General features: G+C 45.8%; 1 protein-coding gene across 11 annotated transcripts in view; it reads left to right on the top strand.

Moving 5' to 3' along the window:
- Nucleotides 1–21,764, top strand: part of EFCAB6 (EF-hand calcium binding domain 6) — a 296,553-nt gene that overhangs the window by 259,334 nt on the left and 15,455 nt on the right. For all 11 annotated transcript variants that reach the window (XM_058431306.1, XM_058431310.1, XM_032138757.2 and 8 more), the window contains one exon: nt 9,188–9,415. In XM_058431306.1, coding sequence (XP_058287289.1) covers nt 9,188–9,415 — 228 coding nt within the window. The remainder of the gene's footprint in view (nt 1–9,187; nt 9,416–21,764) is intronic.

Below are 21,764 nucleotides of genomic sequence, written 5' to 3'. Positions count from 1 at the left end.
TGAGTAAGGAAGCTTCTCTCTTAGAGCGTTCCCCACCACACAGGTGAGTTCCTTGCAGGACAAAAGTTAATTTGCCTTTACCTCAGACGCCAGGGAGGACAGCACCTTTTTTTTTTTTTTTCCTGAGACATAGTGTTGCTCTGTCACCCAGGCTGGAGTGCAGTGGCACAGTCTTGGCTCACTGCAACCTCCGCCTCCCAGGTTGAAGCGATTCTCATGTCTCAGCTTGCCAAGTAGCTGAGATTACAGGTATGAGCCAGCACACCCTGCTGATTTTTGTATTTTTTGTAGAGACGGGGTTTCGCCATGTTGGCCAGGCTGGTCTGAAACTCCTGACCTCAAGCGATCCACCCGTCTTAGCCTCCCAAAGTGCTGGGATTACAGGTGTGAGCCACCGCGCCCGGCCAGCAGCTCCTTTCTAAAGTGCATGGGGGATGTCCTGGAAGATGCCTTTTTCCAGAGTGACTCTGGCAGGGTAGTTCTAACTGGTGTGGTTATCCCCATTTCTCAGATGGAGGACAGAAGCCCAGAGAGGTGAAGTGATTGCTTTAGCGAGTTGCAGCTAGAGGATGGTGGCACTGGGCCCTCGCCTCAATTCGAGCCTGTGATTCGACCCCCACAGCCCTGCTGCCCAGAGCTCACGGCAGCCAGTCAAGAGACACAGTTCTGTGGCATGGCCACTGTGTGCCTGGCCTCCTATGACCAAGTCTCAGACCTGGCTTTGGCCTTAGAAGTGCCTCCAACTCCTTGGCTGGGTGGTTTGAGCTGCAGGCAGTAATGGGCACCAGGACGAGCCATTCTCTGATCATTCATGATAGCCTGGTGTTAGCCAGGTAGAGACTCAACCCACGTCTGTCTGAGTTCCCAACTCCTGCAGAAATATCTGTAATCAACAGCAGCAGCAGCGCGGCAGGCTCTGGGCCACACGCTTTGAGGGTTGTGTTGGTGAAATCCCAGGCCTGCCCTTGAGGTGGCTGGTTTGCTTTTGGTTTTGTTTTTGTTTTGAGACAGGGTCTTGCTCTGTTGTCAAGGCTGGAGTGCAGTGGCAAGATCAGGCCTCGCCGTGGCGTCAGCCTCCCAAGCTTAAGTGATCCTCCCACCTCAGCCTCCCAAGTACCACAGGTGCATGCCATGCCCAGCTAATTTTTGTATTTTTTGTAGAGATGGGGTTATGTCATGTTGCCCAGGCTGGTCTCAAGCTCCTGAGCTCAAGCAGTCCTCCCCTCTTGAACTTTCCAAAGAGGTGGCTGTTTTTATTTCCACTTTACCCCAGTGAGGACAGGGAGGCCAATTTAGGGGTGCATCTTACCCAAGGTAACAAGATAGGGGCAGCCTGAGCCCTGGGTTTATGATGGGCTGTCCCCACTCTTCAGGCCCAAGCCCGCCTCCTCCAGCCTAGGCTGGCCCTGGCCGCGTTCCTTCTGTCCTGGCAGGCGGTGCTTGGGTTACTGGTGCTGCCTGCTGCTCAGGAGCACACCCTGTGAGGCGCTGAACAACAGCAGGTCTGGCCCTGGTGCCGCAGGCCAGGACCCGGGCTGGGAATCCCAGCACTGTGCCTCCCTGAAGGGCTCTTCCCAAATAGCAACAGGCGGCCGTGCTATGCCTACCCGGAGAGACCCTGAGCAGAGCCAAGGACAATAATAGAGACAGCAGGCCGCGCCCCACTGGGCTACTGCCCTCCCACCCCCGACCTGGGCTGCCTCCCTCCCACCCCCCACCAGGCTGCCTCCCTCCCACCCCCCACCAGGCTGCCTCCCTCCCACCCCTGACCTGGGCTGCTTCCCTCCCGCCCCCCCACCCAGAACTTGTGGCTGTTGGGGCAGCCTCTCGGGTGATTCCCATGTCATGGCAGGATTTTAGAACCAGGGGTTTAGATTCTGAAGCTGCGACTTGCTTTTTACTAGCGAGATACATGGATACATTTGAAGCTGAGAGGCACCCCATCAAAGTGGGGTGTGAGTAGCCTCTTTGATGACTGTATACTTCATTGGGACATTATTTCTTGTGTGTATTTTGCCAATATTACGGTGTAGTCACAAAGAAAGGGGCCAAGAATTTTCCTTCTGGTAGTGGTGGGCTGTCTTTGCCACATCTAGAAGGGCAATTGTTTGCTCAGACAAAGTCCCACGAATACCCTTGAACACATGAAATAAAACCCCTTGAAAACACGTAAATGGTTCTCTGTTGAGGTCAGACCTAGAGTGCATATGACTGCATTCCATTTTGTTTGTTTGTTTGCTTGTTGAACTTTAAACGTCACCAGAAGCAGCCAGGAGCTTATCTTTGCCAGATAAGCTGGGGAGTGTGAGGTGTTCGGGCCCAGCCGAGCCCCCGCCTTCCCTGCAGCCCTGCTCTTCCTGTTGCAGCTGTGATTTCTGTCCTGAGGGGGCCTTTGATGTAAAGCGCAGTTAATAATGGAACGTGTCATTTGCATCTGAAGATAGTGGTGTCTTTTTTGATTAGGAGAAACATTTCTTCTAGTTATAGAAAAAGCATTATTTTTTCCCCCATTCAGATATAATGATCACGTGAGAAGTGCCAGGGACACAGAAGCGCCAGACCAAGAGCCATCTGTTCCTCCCTGGCGTCTCCAGTCACTCGAGCGAGGCTGGCGGCGGCTGAGCAGCTTTGCTAAAAAGCGAAATGGGAACCAGAATACGGCGCCTCACAGATTCTCAGCCAAAATGCCCTCGATGGAAAACCCAGGCGCTCTCCCACCAGCAACTGGGGGTGTGGGGGCGGGCCGGTGTGGTTCTCTGGGTGGCAGCATCCTTGGGGCCTGGGGACCCCAGGTCGGTGGTTTCTCCCTTCTGCTCTGAGGCGATGACAGTGGTGGCTGAGGGGGGCAGGGTTTTCAGTGATCATTTTCCCTTTGTGCCTTTTTGTAGTTTCTAAGTTTTCTTTCTTTCTTTCTTTCTTTCTTTCTTTCTTTTTTTTTTTTTGAGACAGAGTCGCTCTGTTGCCCAGGCTGGAATGCAGTAGCACGATCTCAGCTCACTGCAACCTCTGCCTCCCAGGTTCAAGCAATTCTTCTGCCTCAGCCCCCTGAGTAGCTGGGACTACAGGCTCCTGCCACCATGCCTGACTAATTTTTGTATTTTTGGTAGAGACGAGGTTTCGCTATATTGGCCAGGCTGGTCTCGAACTCCTGACCTTGTGATCCGCCCACCTCGGCCTCCCAAAGTGCTGAGATTACAGGCGTGAGCCACCGTACCCAGCCTGTAGTTTCTGAGTTTTTTATAGTGAACACACAATCCTTCCTTTTGCAAGCAGGAAAAGAGTATTTGCACGGGCGGCCAGCCACCTCCATGTAATGGAGGCCGATAGGTGCCCAGCACCTTCCCCACGCTGCCACGCAGTTGGGCTGCTTCTGCTTCTCTGTGGCAACACCCGTGTCCGTCCCCTGCCTCCCCACGTGAGAGCGGGGACCCATCACCATGACCTGGACCCTGGCTGCAGCTCTCGGCACGCCTAGGAAAGCATGTGTTTGCAGGCCAGGAGTCTGGGTAGAATCCGGGCGCCACTCTGTTGGTTCTGTGACTTCAGGCATTTCTCGGCCTCCCGGACCTTCACGTCCATGCTTGTTGAGGAGGATAATGTTACATCCCACGCTGGGTTTTTAATCCCTTTCCACCTGCACTTCCCGTGGCACCCACCTCAGCCATTTCCTCTTCAAGGAGGCCTGCAGTGGCCACCCCAACCAGGGCCATGTCCCAGCCAGTTGCATCTGTGGCATGGTGTTCCCTCCTGAGAACACAGCTGCCCCTACCCAAGGTTACCTTTACGTTGGCCACACTATTCTCTAACACTTTTATAATGCTGTAACAAACAAGCCTTATGATGTAAGGCTCAGCCACAGTAGAGACTTAGTTCCCACTCACTGCCAGAATAGTTGCACATTGATATATTTGTATATTTCTGAACCTAGCTATATTACTCTGATTATATCAAATTCATGGCAACTTTAATATCTGGTGAGTCAAAAACTTCACTCCTATCCTTTTCCAAAAATTTCATGGTAATTCTCACATGTTATTTTTTAATATCAGTGTTGATATCAGTATGTCTAATGATTCTCCCAAATATCCATTGAGATTTTTGTTAGAATTTTATTAAGCTTATTTATAACTTGAGAAAGGCTTTCTCTTTTGAAAGTGAGTCTTTATATCCAGAAACATAATATGTCTATTTATTCCAATCTTGCTTCAGTAACCTTAATATAATATGTATATTATTTATACACATTCTTTATACAGGCATTTTTTAAATTTTACTTTCAGTTCTGGGATACATGTACAGAATGCGCAGGTTTGTTACATAAGTATACCTATGCCATGGTGGTTTGCTACACTTATCAACCTGCCATCTAGGTTTTAAGCCCCACATTCATTAGGTATTTGTCCTAATACTCTCCCTCCCCTTGCCCACCACCCAACAACAGGCCCCGGTGTATGATGTTCCCCTCCCTGTGTTCATGTGTTCTCATTGTTCAACTCCCACTTATGAGTGAGAACATGTGGTGTTTCCTTTTCTGTTCCTATGTTAGTTTGCTGAGAATTATAGCTTCCAGTTTTATCCATATCCCTGCAAAGGACATGAACTCATTCTTTTTTATGGCTGCATAGTATTCCACAGTGTGTATGTGCCACATTTTCTTTATCCAGTCCATCATCGATGGGCATTTGTGTTGGTTCCAAGTCTTTGCTATTGTAAATAGTGCTGCAATAAACATACATGTGTATGTGTCTTTATAGTAGAAGGATTTATAATCCTTTGGGTATATGCCCAGTAATGGGATTGCTGGTTCAAATGATATTTCTGGTTCTAGATCCTTAAGGAATCACCACACTGTCTTCCACAATGGTTGAACTAATTTATACTCCCACCGTCAGTGTAAAAGCATTCCTGTTTCTCCACAGCCTTCCAGCATCTGTTGTTTCCTGACTTTTTAATAATCACCATTCTAACTGGCATAAGATGGTATCTCATTGTGGTTTTGATTTGCGTTTCTCTAATGACCAGTGACGATGAGCTTTTTTTCATATGTTTGTTGGCCACATAAATGTCTTCTTTTGAGACGTGTCTGTTCATATCCTTTGCCCACTTTTTGATGGGATTGTTTTTTTCTTGTAAATTTGTTTAAGTTCCTTGTAGATTCTGGATATTAGGCCTTTGTCCGATGGGTAGATTGCAAAAATTTTCTCCCATTCTGTAGGTTGCCTGTTCACGCTGATGATAGTTTATTTTGCTATGCAGAAGCTCTTTACTTTGATTAGATCCCATTCATCAATTTTGGCTTTTGTTGCAATTGCTTTTGATGTTTTAGTCATGGAGTCTTTGCCCATGTATATGGCATTTCTTTATACAGGCATACCTCAGAGACTTTGCAGGTTTGGTTCCAGACTGTAGCAAAGCAAATATCACAATAAAATGAGTCAATGAATTTTTTGATTTACTGATGCATATAAAAGTTATGTTTACACTATATTGTAGTCTCTTAGGTGTGTGACAGCATTATGTCTAAAAAAATTATATAGCTTAATAAAAATACTTTATTACTAAAATATGCTGGTGATCTTCTGAGCCTTCAGCAAGTAATCTTCTTGTAATCTTTTTGCTAGTGGAGAGTGCCACCTCAATGTCGATGGCTGCTGAAGGCTGGGGTGGCACTGCCAATTCCTTAAAATAAGACATTGAAGTGTGCCACATCGATTGACTGACTCTTTCATGAGCGATTTCTCTGTGACATGGAGACACGATATGAGCACATACTTTGGAAAAATGATGCTGATAGACTTGCTTGACACAGGGTTGCCACAATCCTTCAGTTTATAAAAAACACAATATCTGAAAAGCACAATAAAGCAAAGTGCAAAAAAAAAAAATGAGGTATGCCTGTGTCATATGTATCTTTCATATGGCATTTATCCAGTGGTATTCAATTGCTTTGTCATTAATGCAATTATGAATTTTTGTCACTTCTCAATCCTGAACTACTTATAGTGACCATAAAAGAATGGCATTGCTTTTTTTGTATTTTTAGCTTGAATCCAGCTACTTTCCTAAATGGCATTGAGATTTTCTACCTGTACAGTCATATCCACAAATAATGACACCAGTTTTCAACATTTACATGTTGATTTTATTTTCTTGTCTTATTTCAAAAGCTAGAACCTCTAAAAATGTGAATAGAAGAAGTGAAAGCATGCTTATTTTGTTCCTGATTTTAATGCTTTAGTAGTTCATCCATTTAATATAATCTTTCCAGATAATTTTTGATTAATATTCATGTTTACAATGTTTTATTTCTATATAGTTTATCCATCCCATTCTATTTCTATTTTATACCATTTTATCAGGAATAGCTGCTGAATTTTGTCAAATGCCTCTGCTATCTGTTGACATGTGGCCGTCACTAAAGTAAGGAATTGAAAGATTTGCCAATTCTTGCATTCTTGTCCATGAAATAAACCGTAGTTGATCTTGGTGTGTCATTTTTAAATGTGGTGCTCAATATTTCTAATATTTTATTTTAGAATTTTTGTACTAATGGCCGTAACTAGATTGACTTTTATTTTTTCTTTTGACATGTTTTCTTTATCATATTTTGGTATTTGTGTAATATACAATAATTGGAATATGATTCTTTCTGTGTTCTGGAATATTTGGACTAATGTAAAAATTATCTATCCCTTAAGGGTTCCATACAGCTTGCCTTTAAAATCATCTGGGCTTAATACCTTTTTAATGATAGGTGGTAGATCTTTTAACAGCCTTTTTCATTTCTTTTGTGGTTACCTGTCTATTCAGGCTTTTCTAATACTTTAAATACTTTCTTTTCTAATTCAATTTAAATTGAATCTTTATTTGCTAATTCAATTAAATTGAATTTTGCTAGAAAACTGTCCAATTTCCTCTGAAGTTTAGAGCATATTAACCTAAGATTGCACATAATACTTTGTTAGAATTCTTCCATATCTCTTGTTAGACTCATAGTATTTCCAGTTAGTTTCATGCTTTAATACTTTCAGAGAACATTCACATACATCATCTCAGGTGAGCCCTTATTCCTCCTGGATAGATGAGGAAACCGAAGCAAAAAGTGGGTAAGCAACTTATTGGAGGGGCACACAGCCAGGTAGGGGCAGAGTCTAGACTCAGCTCCAGGACTCCCATCTTCCCATGCTGGGCTCCATCCACCTGTGTTCCTTCCAGTAATGTTTATGTGAGGCCCTGTCCTCCTCAGGCCCTGAAGGTCTGAAACCATAAGGATGGACTGAGAGGTATGGCTCTATGTCCAGAAGAGGCTCCTCTACTCTGTTGATGCCAACATCACTTAGGGACCTGCTCATGTATTTGGATCTGAGAAGTGCATTTGCAACTGTTTGAATCCTAAAGATACTCAAAATGCATCAGCAATATCACTTTTATTTTCTAAAATAAAAAAGACATTCATTGACTATGCAAATGGCTCCAAATGAAGATGTATAAAAGCTCCGTTAGCCTTTGCGTGGTGGAGGATGTGGTGGTCTTTGGCTTGAGTGTACGTGTGTAGCTTCGGATTTCTGAGGACATTCCCAGCAGCATCCTGTATTTGGTACAATTTCAGAAAGTAAGAAAGACTTTATACATTATGCAGACGTCTCTGTCATAAAGCACAGTAACATCTAACATATACATTGCTGTGGAGCTGCTTAAAATAAAACATGACCAAGTTTTAATAGGAATTGAGGAGTTCGAAGTGATACTCTGGTGAAACCCTTTGCATGGCACTGAGGTGCACGGTAGGAGCTGGTATCAAAGCTAACAGCCATGGTGGGTTTTGATGTGGGGAAACCCAGTATATCTCAGAATATACCCAGGTACAGGAACAGCTTTCTTGTGTGGTCACCTTGGGAATCTCACCTGTTCCCGACCCCTACGCCTGTCTTCTAGCCCCACCCCTTCGAGGTCAGCATGCTCCACGAGCTGCCCTGTTGATGCAGCAGCCACAGGCCTGGCTTTGGGAGCCTTTCTCTGATTGCAGCAAGTAGATGCATGTCACAGCTGCTTCCCAGGCCCTGCCCATTTCCCCCCATCCCTGACCCCTGCCTCTTTGCAGGAGGCTCAAGACTGCTGCCCCACTCGCATCATCCCCTGGGCCCGTTTCCCAAGCCTGACTTCAACGTGGAGCCCGGTCTCCCCAGTGCCTCCTCCTGACTGGCCCCAGGATAAGGCCCCTTGCAATTGTCATCATCCGCTGCTGCTCACTGAGTAACTTCCCTTGCTGGCTCTTCCCTCTGTCATGTGTGTCTGCCACAGTGAGCATCCACAGATGCTGAAGGTGGGATGCCGCCCTCTGCGGGCCCCTCCCAGCTCAGCTGGCCACAAGCCCTCTTGCCAGCATATCAGTAAAAGAATCCTTCTGCTGTCCCTCTTTCTCCACAGCCAATTCTTCCTCCTCCCAGGAAATCTCTGAGCCCTGGCTAGGTGCACATCCCTCCTCCGGACTCCTTAGCACCACGGACAGTGTCATGAGGACCTGAACCACGCCCCAACCCCCAGACTTCCAGTGCCCAAGGAGTGGGGTAGAGTGCTAACCCAAGCCTGGGACCTGTGCCCACTGTTGGGAGGTCGCCTTTAGCAGATGCCACTGCACTTAATTCCCCATAATTAAGGCCCTGTGGGTCTCACAGAGTTTCAGGCTTCAAGGAACATTTAGCTGTAGTCTAATGGCACAACAGTCATCAAAACCCCCCTTTCAGATTTTGACCACTGTGAGTAATCAACTAAACTGGCGTCCTGAAATGAAAACATGTGGGTGCGAATCCCTGTTCATTCCCTGGCCTCTCAGGGAAGGCTCGCACTGTGTTTGTTAATCGAACCCAAAGACAGACTGAAGGCGTGAATAGATGAGAGTAAACAGTGTGCTCTCCCCAGGGCTGGGCTCCGTGCTGGCCGCCCAGCCTTCCAGGGCCACTGCTCTGCCCCATGGGGAACTCACTGGATCCTTAAACCCAGGCTTCTAATCAGCAGGGCCTGACCTGGGGCTGGAGGCTGCCTGAACCCACCTCCAGGCTGTAGCTGTCTTCTGGCCTCTCCTCCCCACCATGCTGGGTCTCCCTGCGACTTGCCCTGGGTGAGCAGCCCAGAGCAAGAGGTGTTGATTATTTCTCACATGGGTCAATTTCCATTCTGTTTTGTCCAGACAGCTGATGAGTGGGCTCAGAAAATGCCCAAAGGCCCGCCGCCTACCTCTGCCAAGGCTATGGCCGACAGAGACATCCTGGCTCGCCTCCACAAAGCAGTGACTTCCCGTTACCATGCCATCACCCAGGAGTTTGAGAATTTTGACACCATGAAAACGAACACCATCTCCGGAGAGGAGTTTAGGGCCATTTGTAATCGCCATGTCCAAATCCTGACGGACGAACAGGTAAGAAACACAAGTCAGTCCTCACCCTGCACGCCGTCGGCTGAGTGTCAGCCCGGTCCCTGGCCAGGATGTACAGAGTTTAAGACTGTTCTGTATTTTTAAAATGCTTGCAGTTTTGTTATTTTTTCAATCTTCCTGAAGGTTCATAGGAGCCTTCTGTTTATGTAACAACTATGAATTACACCATTTTCATCAGGGTACAAATAATGTCACTGTTGCCTTTAAAATCAAATTTAACTCTGCTTCAGCTCCCACACTCCTTCTCCCTTCCCTGGAGCATCCCAGAGGTAATGTGGTCTGGGTCTGTTATGGGCAGCAACTATCTGGGGCCAGTGTTGCGTGGGCAGTAAAAAGAATGTATCAAGACAGTTGTAGGTAAAAAAGGCAGATGTGTTAGAAAAAGTATGAAAATATGTTGCAAGGGCACAAGGGGCAAGTCAGCAAGAGAAAAGCTGACTGCAAAGAGACAAAGGTTTGCTGGAGATTTTATAGGATGGTGCTTGTGCTGGGTGCTGAAGAAGGCTTTGTGCAGTACTGGAAACACCAAGGTTGCAGTGAGCTACCTTGCATTTTTCTATGAGCCGGGGGTCTGGTGATAGCTGGGCGCAGGAAGGTTGTTATTTGTGCAGGAGGACTACGTGTTCTGGACCGTGAACAAAGGCAGACTTAGTGGCTTATCTGCTTTTTCATTTTGCTTTCCCCTGTTCCCACCAGCCTGATTCCTTTCCCCTAATTAGGACTCCACATGGTCCAAAGAGGGTGGGCAGTCTGTCCCCATGCCTGGAGGGTCACAGACCTGGCGGGAGGCTGGTGCTCCTCCCGCCACCCCAACCTGCCTTCACCTTGCTACTACCTGGTGCTGCCGCTGGCAGTGTGGGATGCTCCGGGCTGCTGCTGTAAGCATGCTGGGTACGTGCCACCCTTGGCGGGGCTCTCCACTCTGCACAGGCTGGACACAGGCCCTGCCTCCCTAAGATCCTCCTCCCTATCACAGAATCCCCAGAAGGAGGTTCTTCCCAGCCTCCTCCCCTGAGGACTGGACTGAGCTCTTCTGTGGCTCAAAGGCTCCAACAACCTGCCCCCCTGGGCCTCTTTGGCCCTTCATGGCCTTCCAAGGCCAAAAGCACCTCCCAGTGGGATGGCGTCCTCAGAGTCTGCCTTGCCATGGCAGCTGTGGGAGGAAGGAGAGCACTTGCCCAGCCTGCCTCCCGTCCATTGTCACACTGAACACCAGCACCAGGGGAGTAGTGCCCCAGGTTGCTTTGTTCCTCGCTGTGCCCTAAATGCCAAAGCAGTGCAGGGCACTGAGTGGGTGCTCAGTACGTGCTGCTGAATGGACAGCATCCATATTCCCTGGCCCTTCACCGTCCTCAGCAGCCCCGTGGCTGATCAGCCAAGTAACACAGAGCACCACCGATCCAGTTACAGAAGTAGATTTCCCTTCACTCAGAAAATGCACAGCTACAAGCCCTCTCTAGTTCTCAAATGCATCAATGTCCCATTCCCAGAGAATAATTCAGATTAAAACATAAGATCCCCAAATACTTAACAAAGCAACGCTGCCTCCCTCCTTCCTCCTGGTTCTGCTCAGTCTCAGACCAGGGAGTTCCCTGCAGACACTGCGTGGAAATGTCACTCTTTCGCCTCCAAAACTGGGCCTTTACAACCTCTTGTCTCATTTTGTCAGAGTTGCAGGGTAAAGCCTTGGAAGTATTCATAGGGAAGCGTGATCATCGCAGTCACCCCTGGCTCTACTCACAGCTCTGAACTCACTGCCCCAAGAATGCATTATGTAAAGACATCAAGAATGTGACTATCAGGTTTAACGTTCCTAAAATATCACCTTTCTCAGGCATTTTGGTGTGATCATTTTTGCTAAGCAAAATTAAATGCTGTTTCCAAATGATCCTGCCCCATCGTACATCAAAGCCGAGCAAGATCTGTATTTGCAAATACTCCTCTTAGCATAAATGAAAATAAGCCTTTGAAATTAATACAGTTGCATTTATTATTCTATGGGGCCAAGTAATCAAGGTTTTACTAATGAAGATTTTTTTATTTCACCTAAATGCGTAAAATTTTACTCTAATTATAGACAGAAATTAATGACATGCTGACATATCTGGCATTCATCACAGAGAATTCGATTTTAATTGTCCACTAAGAAAACTTCACCATCCTCAGCACATCAAGCCCCTTCCCCAGCCAAATTAAGCACTTATTTTTAAATGCGGCTTTCTAAAAATAAGCTGACATGTCTCTTACATGCAGCCAACAAAAATATGAAAAAAAGCTCAATATCACTGAGCATTAGAGAAATGCAAATTAAAACCACAATGAGGTACCATCTCACGCCAGTCAGAATGGCTACTATTTAAAAGTCAAAAAACAACAGATGCTGGTGAGGTTACAGAGAAAAAGGAATGCTTCTACACTGTTGGTAGAAGTTGGGAGTGTCAGTTAGTTTAGCCATTGTGGATGACACTGTGGTGATTTCTCAAAGACCTAGAGGCAGTAATACCATTGACCAAGCCATCCCATTACTGGATATATACCCCAAGGAATATAAATCATTCTATTATAAAGATACACACACGTATGTACATTGCTTTTTCACAATAGCAAAGACAAGGAAAAAACCTAAATGCCCATCAGTGATAGGCTGGATAAAGAAAATGTGGTACATCTACACCATGGAATACTATGCAGCCATAAAAAGGAATGAGAGGCCAGGCACAGCGGTTCATGCCTGTAATCCCAGCATTTTGGGAGGCTGAGGCGGGCAGATCACGAGGTCAGGAGTTCAAGACCAGCCTGGCCAATATGGTGAAACCCAGTCTCTACTAAAAATACAAAAAAATTAGCTGGGCCCAGTGGCATGCATCTGTAGTTCCAGCTGCTCAGGAGGCTGAGGCAGGAGAATCGCGTAAACCCGGGAGGCAGAGGTTGCAGTGAGCTGAGATAGCACCACTGCACTCCAGCCTGGGCAAAAGAGCAAGACTCTGTCTCAAAAAAAAAAAAGGAACAAGGGACGTGGATGGAGTTAGAAGCCATTATCCTCAGCAAACTAACATAGGAACAGAAAACCAAACACTGCATGTTCTCACTTGTAAGTGGGAGCTGAATGATGAGAACACATGAACACATGGGGGAACAACACACACTGGGGCCTGTTGAGGTCCGGGAGGAGGGAGACCATCAGGAAGAATAGCTAATGGGTGCTGGGCTTCATACCTAGGTGATGGGATGATCTGTGCAGCAAACGCCATGCCACACATGTACCTATGGAACAAACCTGCACATGTACCCTTGAAACTAAAATAAAAGTTGACGGAAAAAATTAAAGAACAAAAATAAGCTGACATGTCTCCAATACAGTCCTCATCAAGAACCTCAAACTCTGGCATGAATATTAGGTTGGTGCTAAAGTAACTGCAGTCTTTGCCATTGAAAGTAAAGACCGTAATTACTTTTGCACCAGTCTAATACGTTGGGGGATGATTAGCAGAGATTGTGTTATACTTGGGGCAAATGCTCCTGGATGGGCTGATCAACAGCAAAAGCCCAGAGCTCCAGGCATTTCCTCCTTGCATGAGTTACTTTGCTGGGGACCTTCTTGGTCAAAGGTGAGGTTCCTGGTAAAGTGTGACATGGGGGTCATTTGTACTCCTAACATGTCTAGACCCATTATTTGAAAGAGCTCACAGAAGACGCCAGGACAGTTCAACCATATTAAATTACACTTAACTCCATATTTCGTGACTTGGTTTATCTACATTATAAAAACTTATCTCCTACTTTAAAAAAATCCAACAGTCACGAACGTGAGGGGCCAGCTTTCTTGATTTATCAAGCTCTGTATGTGAGGGAAGTGACACATCTTTTGAAACCCTTTGGTGCAATTAACCTTTCGGGAAAGGAGATCAACTTGCAGAGCACATGAGTTGGAAACGGATGGGTCTTAGTGGCTCTGCAGAAAGCGTGTGATAAAAGGCGGTCGGAACTGGGTCTGCTTGGGTATTGCTTAAGACAATAGACCCACAGCAGGGGCCTCTTTTTGCAATGCAATTTAGATCAGCCCACAGTGATTGCTTGAGGACTTTTAATATGCAGATGTATTAGGGAAAGGAACTGCTAAATGTTTCTGAACTTTTTTTTTTTTTTGAGACAGAGTCTCACTGTGTCGTGCAGGTTGGAGAGCAGTGGTGCAAACTCGACTCACTGCAACCTCTGCCTCTCGGGTTCAAGCAATTCTCCTGTCTCAGCCTCTCGAGTAACTGGGACTACAGGTGCCCGCCACCACACCCAACTAATGTTTGTATTTTTAGTAGAGACAGGGTTTCACCCTATTGGTTAGGCTGGTCTTGAACTCCTGATCTTAGGTGATCCATCCGCCTCGGCCTCCCAAAATGTTGGGATGACAGGCATGAGCCACCGTGCCCGGCCTTCTGAACATTTTAGACATGGTATTTCTAAAACAGACACCCCTAGGAAGTGAGAATGATGCTCACAGGAAACAAAATCCTTCAGGCAGGTGGACTTAGGTTTCAGTCCTGCTTCTGCTCTCATCCAGCTGTGTGACCCTGGAGGAGGTACCCAGCCTCTCTGAGCTTGTGTCCCCCTCTGTGAAGTGGGGATGCACAGTACCCCCCAGGCTCCTCCAGGTGCCCTACGCTCTACCCAGGCTGAACTTCAGCCTTCCCCACCTCAGCTTGCTGCTGCTTCTGCTGGCCCCTGCCCGTGTCTTTCAATGCCTACTCCTCCTTCCTGACTCCATGCAGAGCAAAGCATTTCCTGACCACACCCCCACGTTGCCCCTCTCACCCTCACTCCTTGACTCCCTGACCTTAAGTCTCCATCATCCAGCCAAGCCCCCTGGGACACTCGTGCACGTTCTTAGGCGCATGACGTCTGTCTTGATGACGCAGACAGCGCGCAAAGGCAGCACGCATACAGGTTTGGGAGGCCCATGGCGCACAGGGTGGTGATGCTGGGCCCTGGGGCACCGCGGCGGGTTTGCTCCTTGCCTCCTTTGAGTTCACAGCCAGGGAGGAGGAGACACGCCAAATGCCAGGTGTGCGTTCCTGAGGTCCTGATGCGCTGCTCCCTGCTCTGAAGGGGCGTGCAGTAGACTGAGAGGGCGTAGCAGGGGCCTGGCCCTGACGGAAGGGCTGGGTGGGTTTCCCTGAGGCCAGGGTGTTGGGTCTGTGGGAGTTGTCTCTAAGAGGAGACAGGAGACAGCAGCGCAGGCAGAGGGAACACGGGAAGCAGGAGGCGTGCGTGTGCTGGTTCAAGCTGCTGCCAGCTGCACACGGACAAACCTTTTCCTTGTGGAGCCTCCATTCTTCCAGGGATATTCACACAGGTGACAAAATAGTGAAATGCCTGGTGTGTTTAGGGTCATACATGCCACAGGGGAAATAAGCAGGAAAGGGCGAGGGGATAGCGAGCTAGGGAGGGGTGCACTTGTGAGTAGGGTTGTCAGGGAAGGCACCCTGAGAAGGTGACATGCAGGGGTAGAGACCTGGCGGCCAGGTAGGGGGACGTTGGGAGCAGAGGTTCCTGGGCAGAAGGATTGTGCATGGCCAGGTGACGTGGAAGGAGTCTGAGGAATAAGAAACCAGCGCTGTGGAGGGGGCAGGCAGTGTGGGCTGGGGTCAGAGCAGGGAGCTGGACCAGGTAGGCTGTGAGCCCGAGGAGGGTACTCTCTTTTATTCACAATGACAAGAGGGGTTTGGGGCCCTGAGCACAAGGGCTGTCTGTCAGGGCGATTGACGTCAGCTCTAAACAGCATCACTCTGGCTGCTATGTGAACTGTGGCCTGGAGGTGAGACGAGGGCAGAGCGCGCAGGGAGAGCAGACCCAAGGGGTGACTGGGCTGTGATCCCAGGCAAGGGAAGTGATCCGGAGAGATGGAATCATGAATGTCTCAGAGTTGGAGCCCACAGAATGTGCTCGTGCTGTGGGGTGTGGAAGAGAAAGGGGGAGCAAAGATGAGAAACTGGCCAGAGAGAAGAGGCAGGCCAGAAGAAGTGAGGATGGAATTGGCATCGGGCCTGATGGATTGAGAGCACCAGAGCTGGGTGTGCAAGGGACGATGTGGAGCGGGCAGTGGGTGGCCAGGGCTGGAGCCCAGAGGAGAGGCCCCTGGAGGTCCCATGCGTGGAGAGTGGCCTGAGCTGGCAGAGGTGCAGCTGGGAGAGGGCTGAGTTCTGCGTCTTCCTGGTGTTGGGAAGTCAAGGAGATGGGGAGAAACCAGAAAAAGCAACTGAGCAGCCACTGATCACGTGGGAGAAGAACCTGGAGCCATCTGAGGCCTGGATCCTTTGTCACTGTGTATGTGCGTCCTTTGTCACTGTGTATGTGCGTCCTTTGTCACCGTGTATCTGCGTCCTTTGTCACCGTGTATGTGCGTCCTTTGTCACTGTGTATGTGCGTCCTTTGTCACCGTGTATGTGCGTCCTTTGTCACCGTGTATGTGCGTCCTTTGTCACTGTGTATGTGCGTCCTTTGATGAAAGAAAAAAACACCACATTAGTTGAATTCATGTAACCAAGAGATCCTTACCTATCCCACGGTAACAAAAGTATTAACCTGGCTGGGCACGATGGCTCACACCTGTAATCCCAGCACTTTGGAAGGCTGAGGCGGGCAAATCATCTGAGGTCAGTTCAAGACCAGCCTTGCCAACATGGCGAAACCCTGTCTCTACTGAAAATACAAAAATTAGCCGGGCATGGTGGTGCATGCCTACAATTCCAGCTACTCAGGAGGCTGAGGCAGGAGAATCGCTTGAACCAGGAAGGCAGAGGCTGCAGTGAGCTGAGAATGCACCACTGCACTCCAGCCTGGTTGACAGTGAGACTCCGTCTCAAAGAAAAAAATTAACCTATATCCTCTACTACAGGTTTTTAAATTTTCACTTTATGTTTTAATACACCTGAGATAAATTTTTTTCATTTGTAGAAGGTACAGATCTACAATTGTTTTTGTATGGACGGACAGTTTTCCCAACACCATTTTTTGAATTCTGTGAGTTCCTCACTGACTTGCAACACCCAGGCCGTCGGGTACCTTGTTCCCACATAGACGTGGGGCTTCTTTCTGGACTCCATTCTGTTCCATTGCTCTTTCCTTTCCCCCCTGTCCTTGAATTGATACCTCTGTGTCTAAGTTACTTTAGCTTTAAGTGTCTTGATGTTGGTCAGGGCAAGACCCCCACCCAGTTCCTCTTCCTCAGGAGTGTCTGCCTTCATCTTAGCCCTGGCTTACCATGGAAACGTTAGCATTGTCTGGTAAATTTCCACAAAGAACTCCGCTGAAATTTGTATTGGAATTGCATTAAATCATTGTATCTCTATGGGGAGAAATAATATCTTCTCGATAGTGAGCCTCCCAACGTGCCAGCATAGTGTCTCTCTCTCTCAAAATAGGTTTTCTATTAATTTAGTTTTTAAAAAAGTTTGTCTTTAATTTAGTTCTATAATTTTCTGCCTAGCGGTATTTTGTGTCCTTAAGTTCCTTATATTTTTATTATGATAAAATGTTTCCAGCGGTATTTTCCTAAGTTACACTTTCTGTTTGTTACTAGTGTAGCTACCTTGCTAAATCCTCTTATTAATTCTAATAATGTGTCAGATTCTTTTGAGTGTAAATAATACACTCAAATAATATTTGTGAATTATGGCAGTCAGAGCTTCTTTTCTGATCTCCATACTTCCATTTCTTTTTCTTGCCTTATAGCAGTGTCTAGAACCTACAGCTCCATGTTGAATAGAAACTGTGATAGATAGCTAAAAGATGTTTTGTCCTCGATTTTAACAGAAATGCTTCCAAAATTTCAAGCTTCAATATGTTTTCTCAAGCCATTTTTGTAGATATTCTTTATCAAGTATAAAAGTTCCCTTTTATTCCTATTTGGCTAAGAGCTGTTTACCATGAATAGATGTTGAATTTTATCCAATGCTTCTCCTGTATCTATTGAGATACACAAGTAGTTTTTTGGGTTCAATTTCTCAATATAGCAAATTACATTAACGGACTTTCTAATGTTAAACTAAACTTGAATTCCTGGTATATGCCAAACTTGCTCATGAGGTATTAAAAGTGATTTTGCAGTACAGGATTCAGTTAGCAAGTTTTTATTGTATAATTTGCATTCATGAATTTTCTTTTCTCATACTGTCTTGTCTGGCTTTGGTATCAATATTACACTAGGTTTGGAGATGGCATTTTTAGTTAATCCCCTTTTTCTGTTTTTCCAGAATAATTTGGGTAAGATTGGAGCTGTCCATTTATTGAACATTGAGTAGAAATGCTTGTAAAGCCACCAAGGCCCAGCATTTGCTTTATGGGAAGATTTTTTTAACTGCTAATTTTCTTTCAGGATTATAAAGCCATTCAGGCTATCTTCATTTTATCAGTTTGGGTGACTTATCTTTTCTACAGGACTCTGTCCATTTTTCTCCAAGTTTTCAAATTTATTAGCATAAAATTATTAATAGTGTCTTGTTATCTTTTTAATCTCTGCTGAATCTATAGTTATGCCTTATTTTTTCTTTCTAATATTCTTTTTCTCCTGGCTTAATCTTGCCAGAATTTGCCTATTTTGTTAGTCTCTTCAAATTATCAACTTTTCGTTTAGTTGATATTAATTTTCTATTAATTTCTGCTCTTATCTTTATTATTCCTTCTGCTTTAGTTTAAGTTAGACAAAGCTTTCTGATTTCAGCTGTTCTTCTTTTCTTAATGAGCATTTAAAAGTATATATTTCCTTCTAATTACCACTTTAGCTGCATCCAAGTTTTGATATGTAGTTTTAAAATTATAATTCAGTTCTCCATAGTTTTTATTTCCATTTTGATTCCTTCTTTGATCCATAAAACATTTAAAAGTGCTCTCTTTTGTTTCCAAATACATGGATGTTTAAAGTTATTAATTTACCAATTAACTCCATTTTAATCAGAAAATATAATCTGACATCAGTTCTTAGAAATATTTTGAGTTCTGATGTGTGGTCTTTTTTTTATAAATGTTCCCTTTGTGGATGGATAGTATGCACAGCCTCCAGTGGCTGAGTGAAGGGTTCCACATACACTGAGTAAAAGCTTGTTATTTATGCCCTTCAAAAACTCGTTGTCCTTTTTGTCTCTTTGGCCCATCTATCACTAAGAGGTATGTTGAAATCACTCACTGTAACAGTAGATGTATCCATTTCTTATTATTCTGTCCATTTTTATTATAATATATATATGTGTGTTCAAGGTTCGTTCTTTTTTAAATTAAAAACGTATGCATATTCAGAACTCTTATAGCCTCCTACTGCGTTGACCTTTTTTTTTTTTTTTTTTCTTTGAGATGGAGTCTCACTCTGTCACCCAGACTGGGGTGCAGTGGCTTGATCTTGGCTTACTGCAACCTCTACCTCCCGGGTTCAAGCAATTCTCCTGCCTCAGCCTCCCAAGTAGCTGGGATTACAGGCACATGCCACCATGCCCAGCTAATTTTTGTATTTTAGTAGAGGCACGGTTTCACTGTGTTGGCCAGGCTGGCCTCAAACTCCTGACCTCAAGTGATCTGCCCGCCTCAACTTCCCAAAGTGCTGGGATTACAGGTGTTAGCTACTGCACCCGGCCTTGAATTGACCCTTTAATCATTATCTAATAGCCCTCTTTATGCCTGGAAAATAATTTGTGGCCTAAAGTCTATTTTATATGATATTAGTATAACTACCCCAGTTTTTGTAAATTTAATATTTGCTTGGTATATCTATTTCCAACTTTTAAAAAACTATTTGGCCCTTCTGTAACTTATGTTTTATATGCATGTATTACAAATGGCAACGATCTCAGCCCACTGCAACCTCCACCTCCAGGTTCAAGCGATTCTTCTGCCTCAGCCTCCAGAGTAGCTGGGATTACAGACAAGCACCACCATGCCTGGCTAATTTTTGTATTTTTCGTAGAGACAGGTGTTTCACCATGTTGGGCAAGCTGGTCTCGAACTCCTGACCTCAGGTGATCTGCCCGTCTCGGCCTCCCAAAGTGCTGGGATTATAGGCGTGAGCCATCATGCCCGGCCTGAAAATATCTTTATTTGACCATATTTTTGCAAGGTAACTTTTCTGGGTAGAGAATTTTAAATTGACAGTGATTTCCTCTCAGTTTTTAAAAAATATCATTCCACCATCTTCTGGCTCCCACTGATACTGCTTTTAAGGTCGTGTCTTTGTGTTCTGCCAAACGTGTCTACTGCATCTGAAACTGTGTGTGTAGGACCCACCAAACCACGTGTTAGCAAGCCCTCCAGGTGGCTCTGATGTGCTTAGGTTTGACAAGGACTGTTGTACTCTATCTTCAGGTTCGTTATCTCTCTCAACTGTGTTTCATCTGTTGCTTAATCTATACATTGTATGTTTAAAATTTATCAATGATTTTTAATTTCAAGGAAGTCTATGTGTTTGTTTAAATGAAAAAATATCTGACTTGTCAGTTCTGATATTATCTTGCTCCTTGCTGATTTTTAATACCAGTGTTTACTCCTCTAGCTATTTTATACATTGCCTTTCATTCATTTTAATACACATATCTACTTCTTTAACTATTTTACATATAATCTTATTATATTCTCTAGCTAATATCAAATATCTGAAGTCTAAATCTGTCTTAGCTTGTTTTTGCCAACTCATGTTTGTGGCGACTTGCCTCTTCATGTGTTTAGTGATTTTTATTTCATGAAAGAGCTTATATTTGGCTGAATTTAATCTGGGGGAAATCCTGAGGGGCCTGGACCGAGTATGATTTTCTACGCAGATGATTAGGGTTTGCTTCTTCCAAGTGCCAAAGATGATGCCAGCCCGACGCTGCTTCAGTTCCTCCACCTTGGGGTTCCATGATGGAGAAACCAAAATGGTTTCACAGACTCCAGGCCATGAGCTCCAGGTCTGTGCCCAGCCCGGAGCTCAGAGCCATGCAGGTTCTCCTCACCCAGCCTTGCACTGAAGATACAGCCCATCAGGTAACCTGGTTCATTATGCCAGGATCTCCAGACCTGTGCCTCAGTCTCCCAACCCCTGAGCACCATCAATCCCCAAAACTTTGGCCTCCCGGGATTAGCTTTTGCGAGCTGGCTTTCAGGTTTTTGTTCACCCGTCTTTGAGGTTAGCAGCTTTCCTTGGCCCTTAATGATTTGCTGTACTTCCTTGTGAACTTTGCAATGAATTTAAATATATGTTTTTAAAAATATGTATCCATCAACTGGGTGTTTTGTGAATGGAGGCTTATTAGAATGTCTAGGCTGCCATAGTGCCTAGGATCTCTTTAAACCGTAAACTATTTAGAAGTGAGATTTTCATTTTCCAGACATAGGATCTTTTATGATCAGGTTCTATTTGTATTGTATTGTGGCCAGAAAGCATGCAGCCTGGCCACTGAAAAAGACACCATTGAAACAGACATAATCATGTCTGTTTTCATGTCTGAATTCAGACATGATCTGAATATCTTTTTTTTTTCTTTTGAGACAGATTCTCACTCTGTTGCCCAGGCTGGAGCGCAGTGGTGCAATCTCAGCTCACTGCAAGCTCCACCTCCCGGGGTCACGCCATTCTCCTGCCTCAGCTTCCTGAGTACCTGGGACTACAGGCGCCCGCCACCACGCCCAGCTAATTTTTTATTTATTTTTTTTTTTGTATTTTTAGCAGAGATGGGGTTTCACCATGTTGGCCAGGATGGTCTTGATCTCCTGACCTCATGATCTGCCTGCCTCGGCCTCCCAGAGTGCTGGGATTATAGGCGTGAGCCACTGCACCTGGCCCTGAATATCTTTTTTATCTGATTTATCTGGAGATTTTTTTGTTGTTTTGTGTATTGTTCACGGTTCTTAGTTGCAGATTGCAGGATCCACACAGGCAAGTTTAAGCAGAAAGAGGGTTTTTTTTTTTTGAAGGGTATTAGGATCTTACAGAAGCTCTGGAAGGGCTGGAGAACCAGGAAGGATGTCCCCACATCCAAGAACGTGGCAGCCAAGAGAAACCCAACCCCACCAGGAGGCTCTTCCAGAAGAAACCCACTGCCACTGCCTCCCAGCAGAGCTCAGCACCTGTGGTGCTAAGGGGATGGGACCAAACCCCTCTGCCACCAAATGGACCAGAAGAGCTGATCACCACCTGGGCTCATTCCTTCCTTCCACCTTGCAGGCAGTTGTGTCTGTTGTGTCTGCTACAGAGAAAAATGGGCAGAGTAGCTTTTAGCTGCCCAGCCTCTGTAGTTCAAGAAGGCAGACCACATCCAGAGACACGAGGAGGGGTGGCCTGGATAGGAGCCGAGACTTCCTCCTGTAGCTGTGGGGC

The sequence above is a fragment of the Hylobates moloch genome, unplaced genomic scaffold (assembly GCF_009828535.3).
Source record: "Hylobates moloch isolate HMO894 unplaced genomic scaffold, HMol_V3 SCAFFOLD_19, whole genome shotgun sequence".
Lineage (NCBI taxonomy): Eukaryota > Metazoa > Chordata > Mammalia > Primates > Hylobatidae > Hylobates > Hylobates moloch.
The sequence above is the reverse complement of the archived record's forward strand: the minus strand, read 5'-3'. Positions and strand labels throughout refer to the sequence as shown.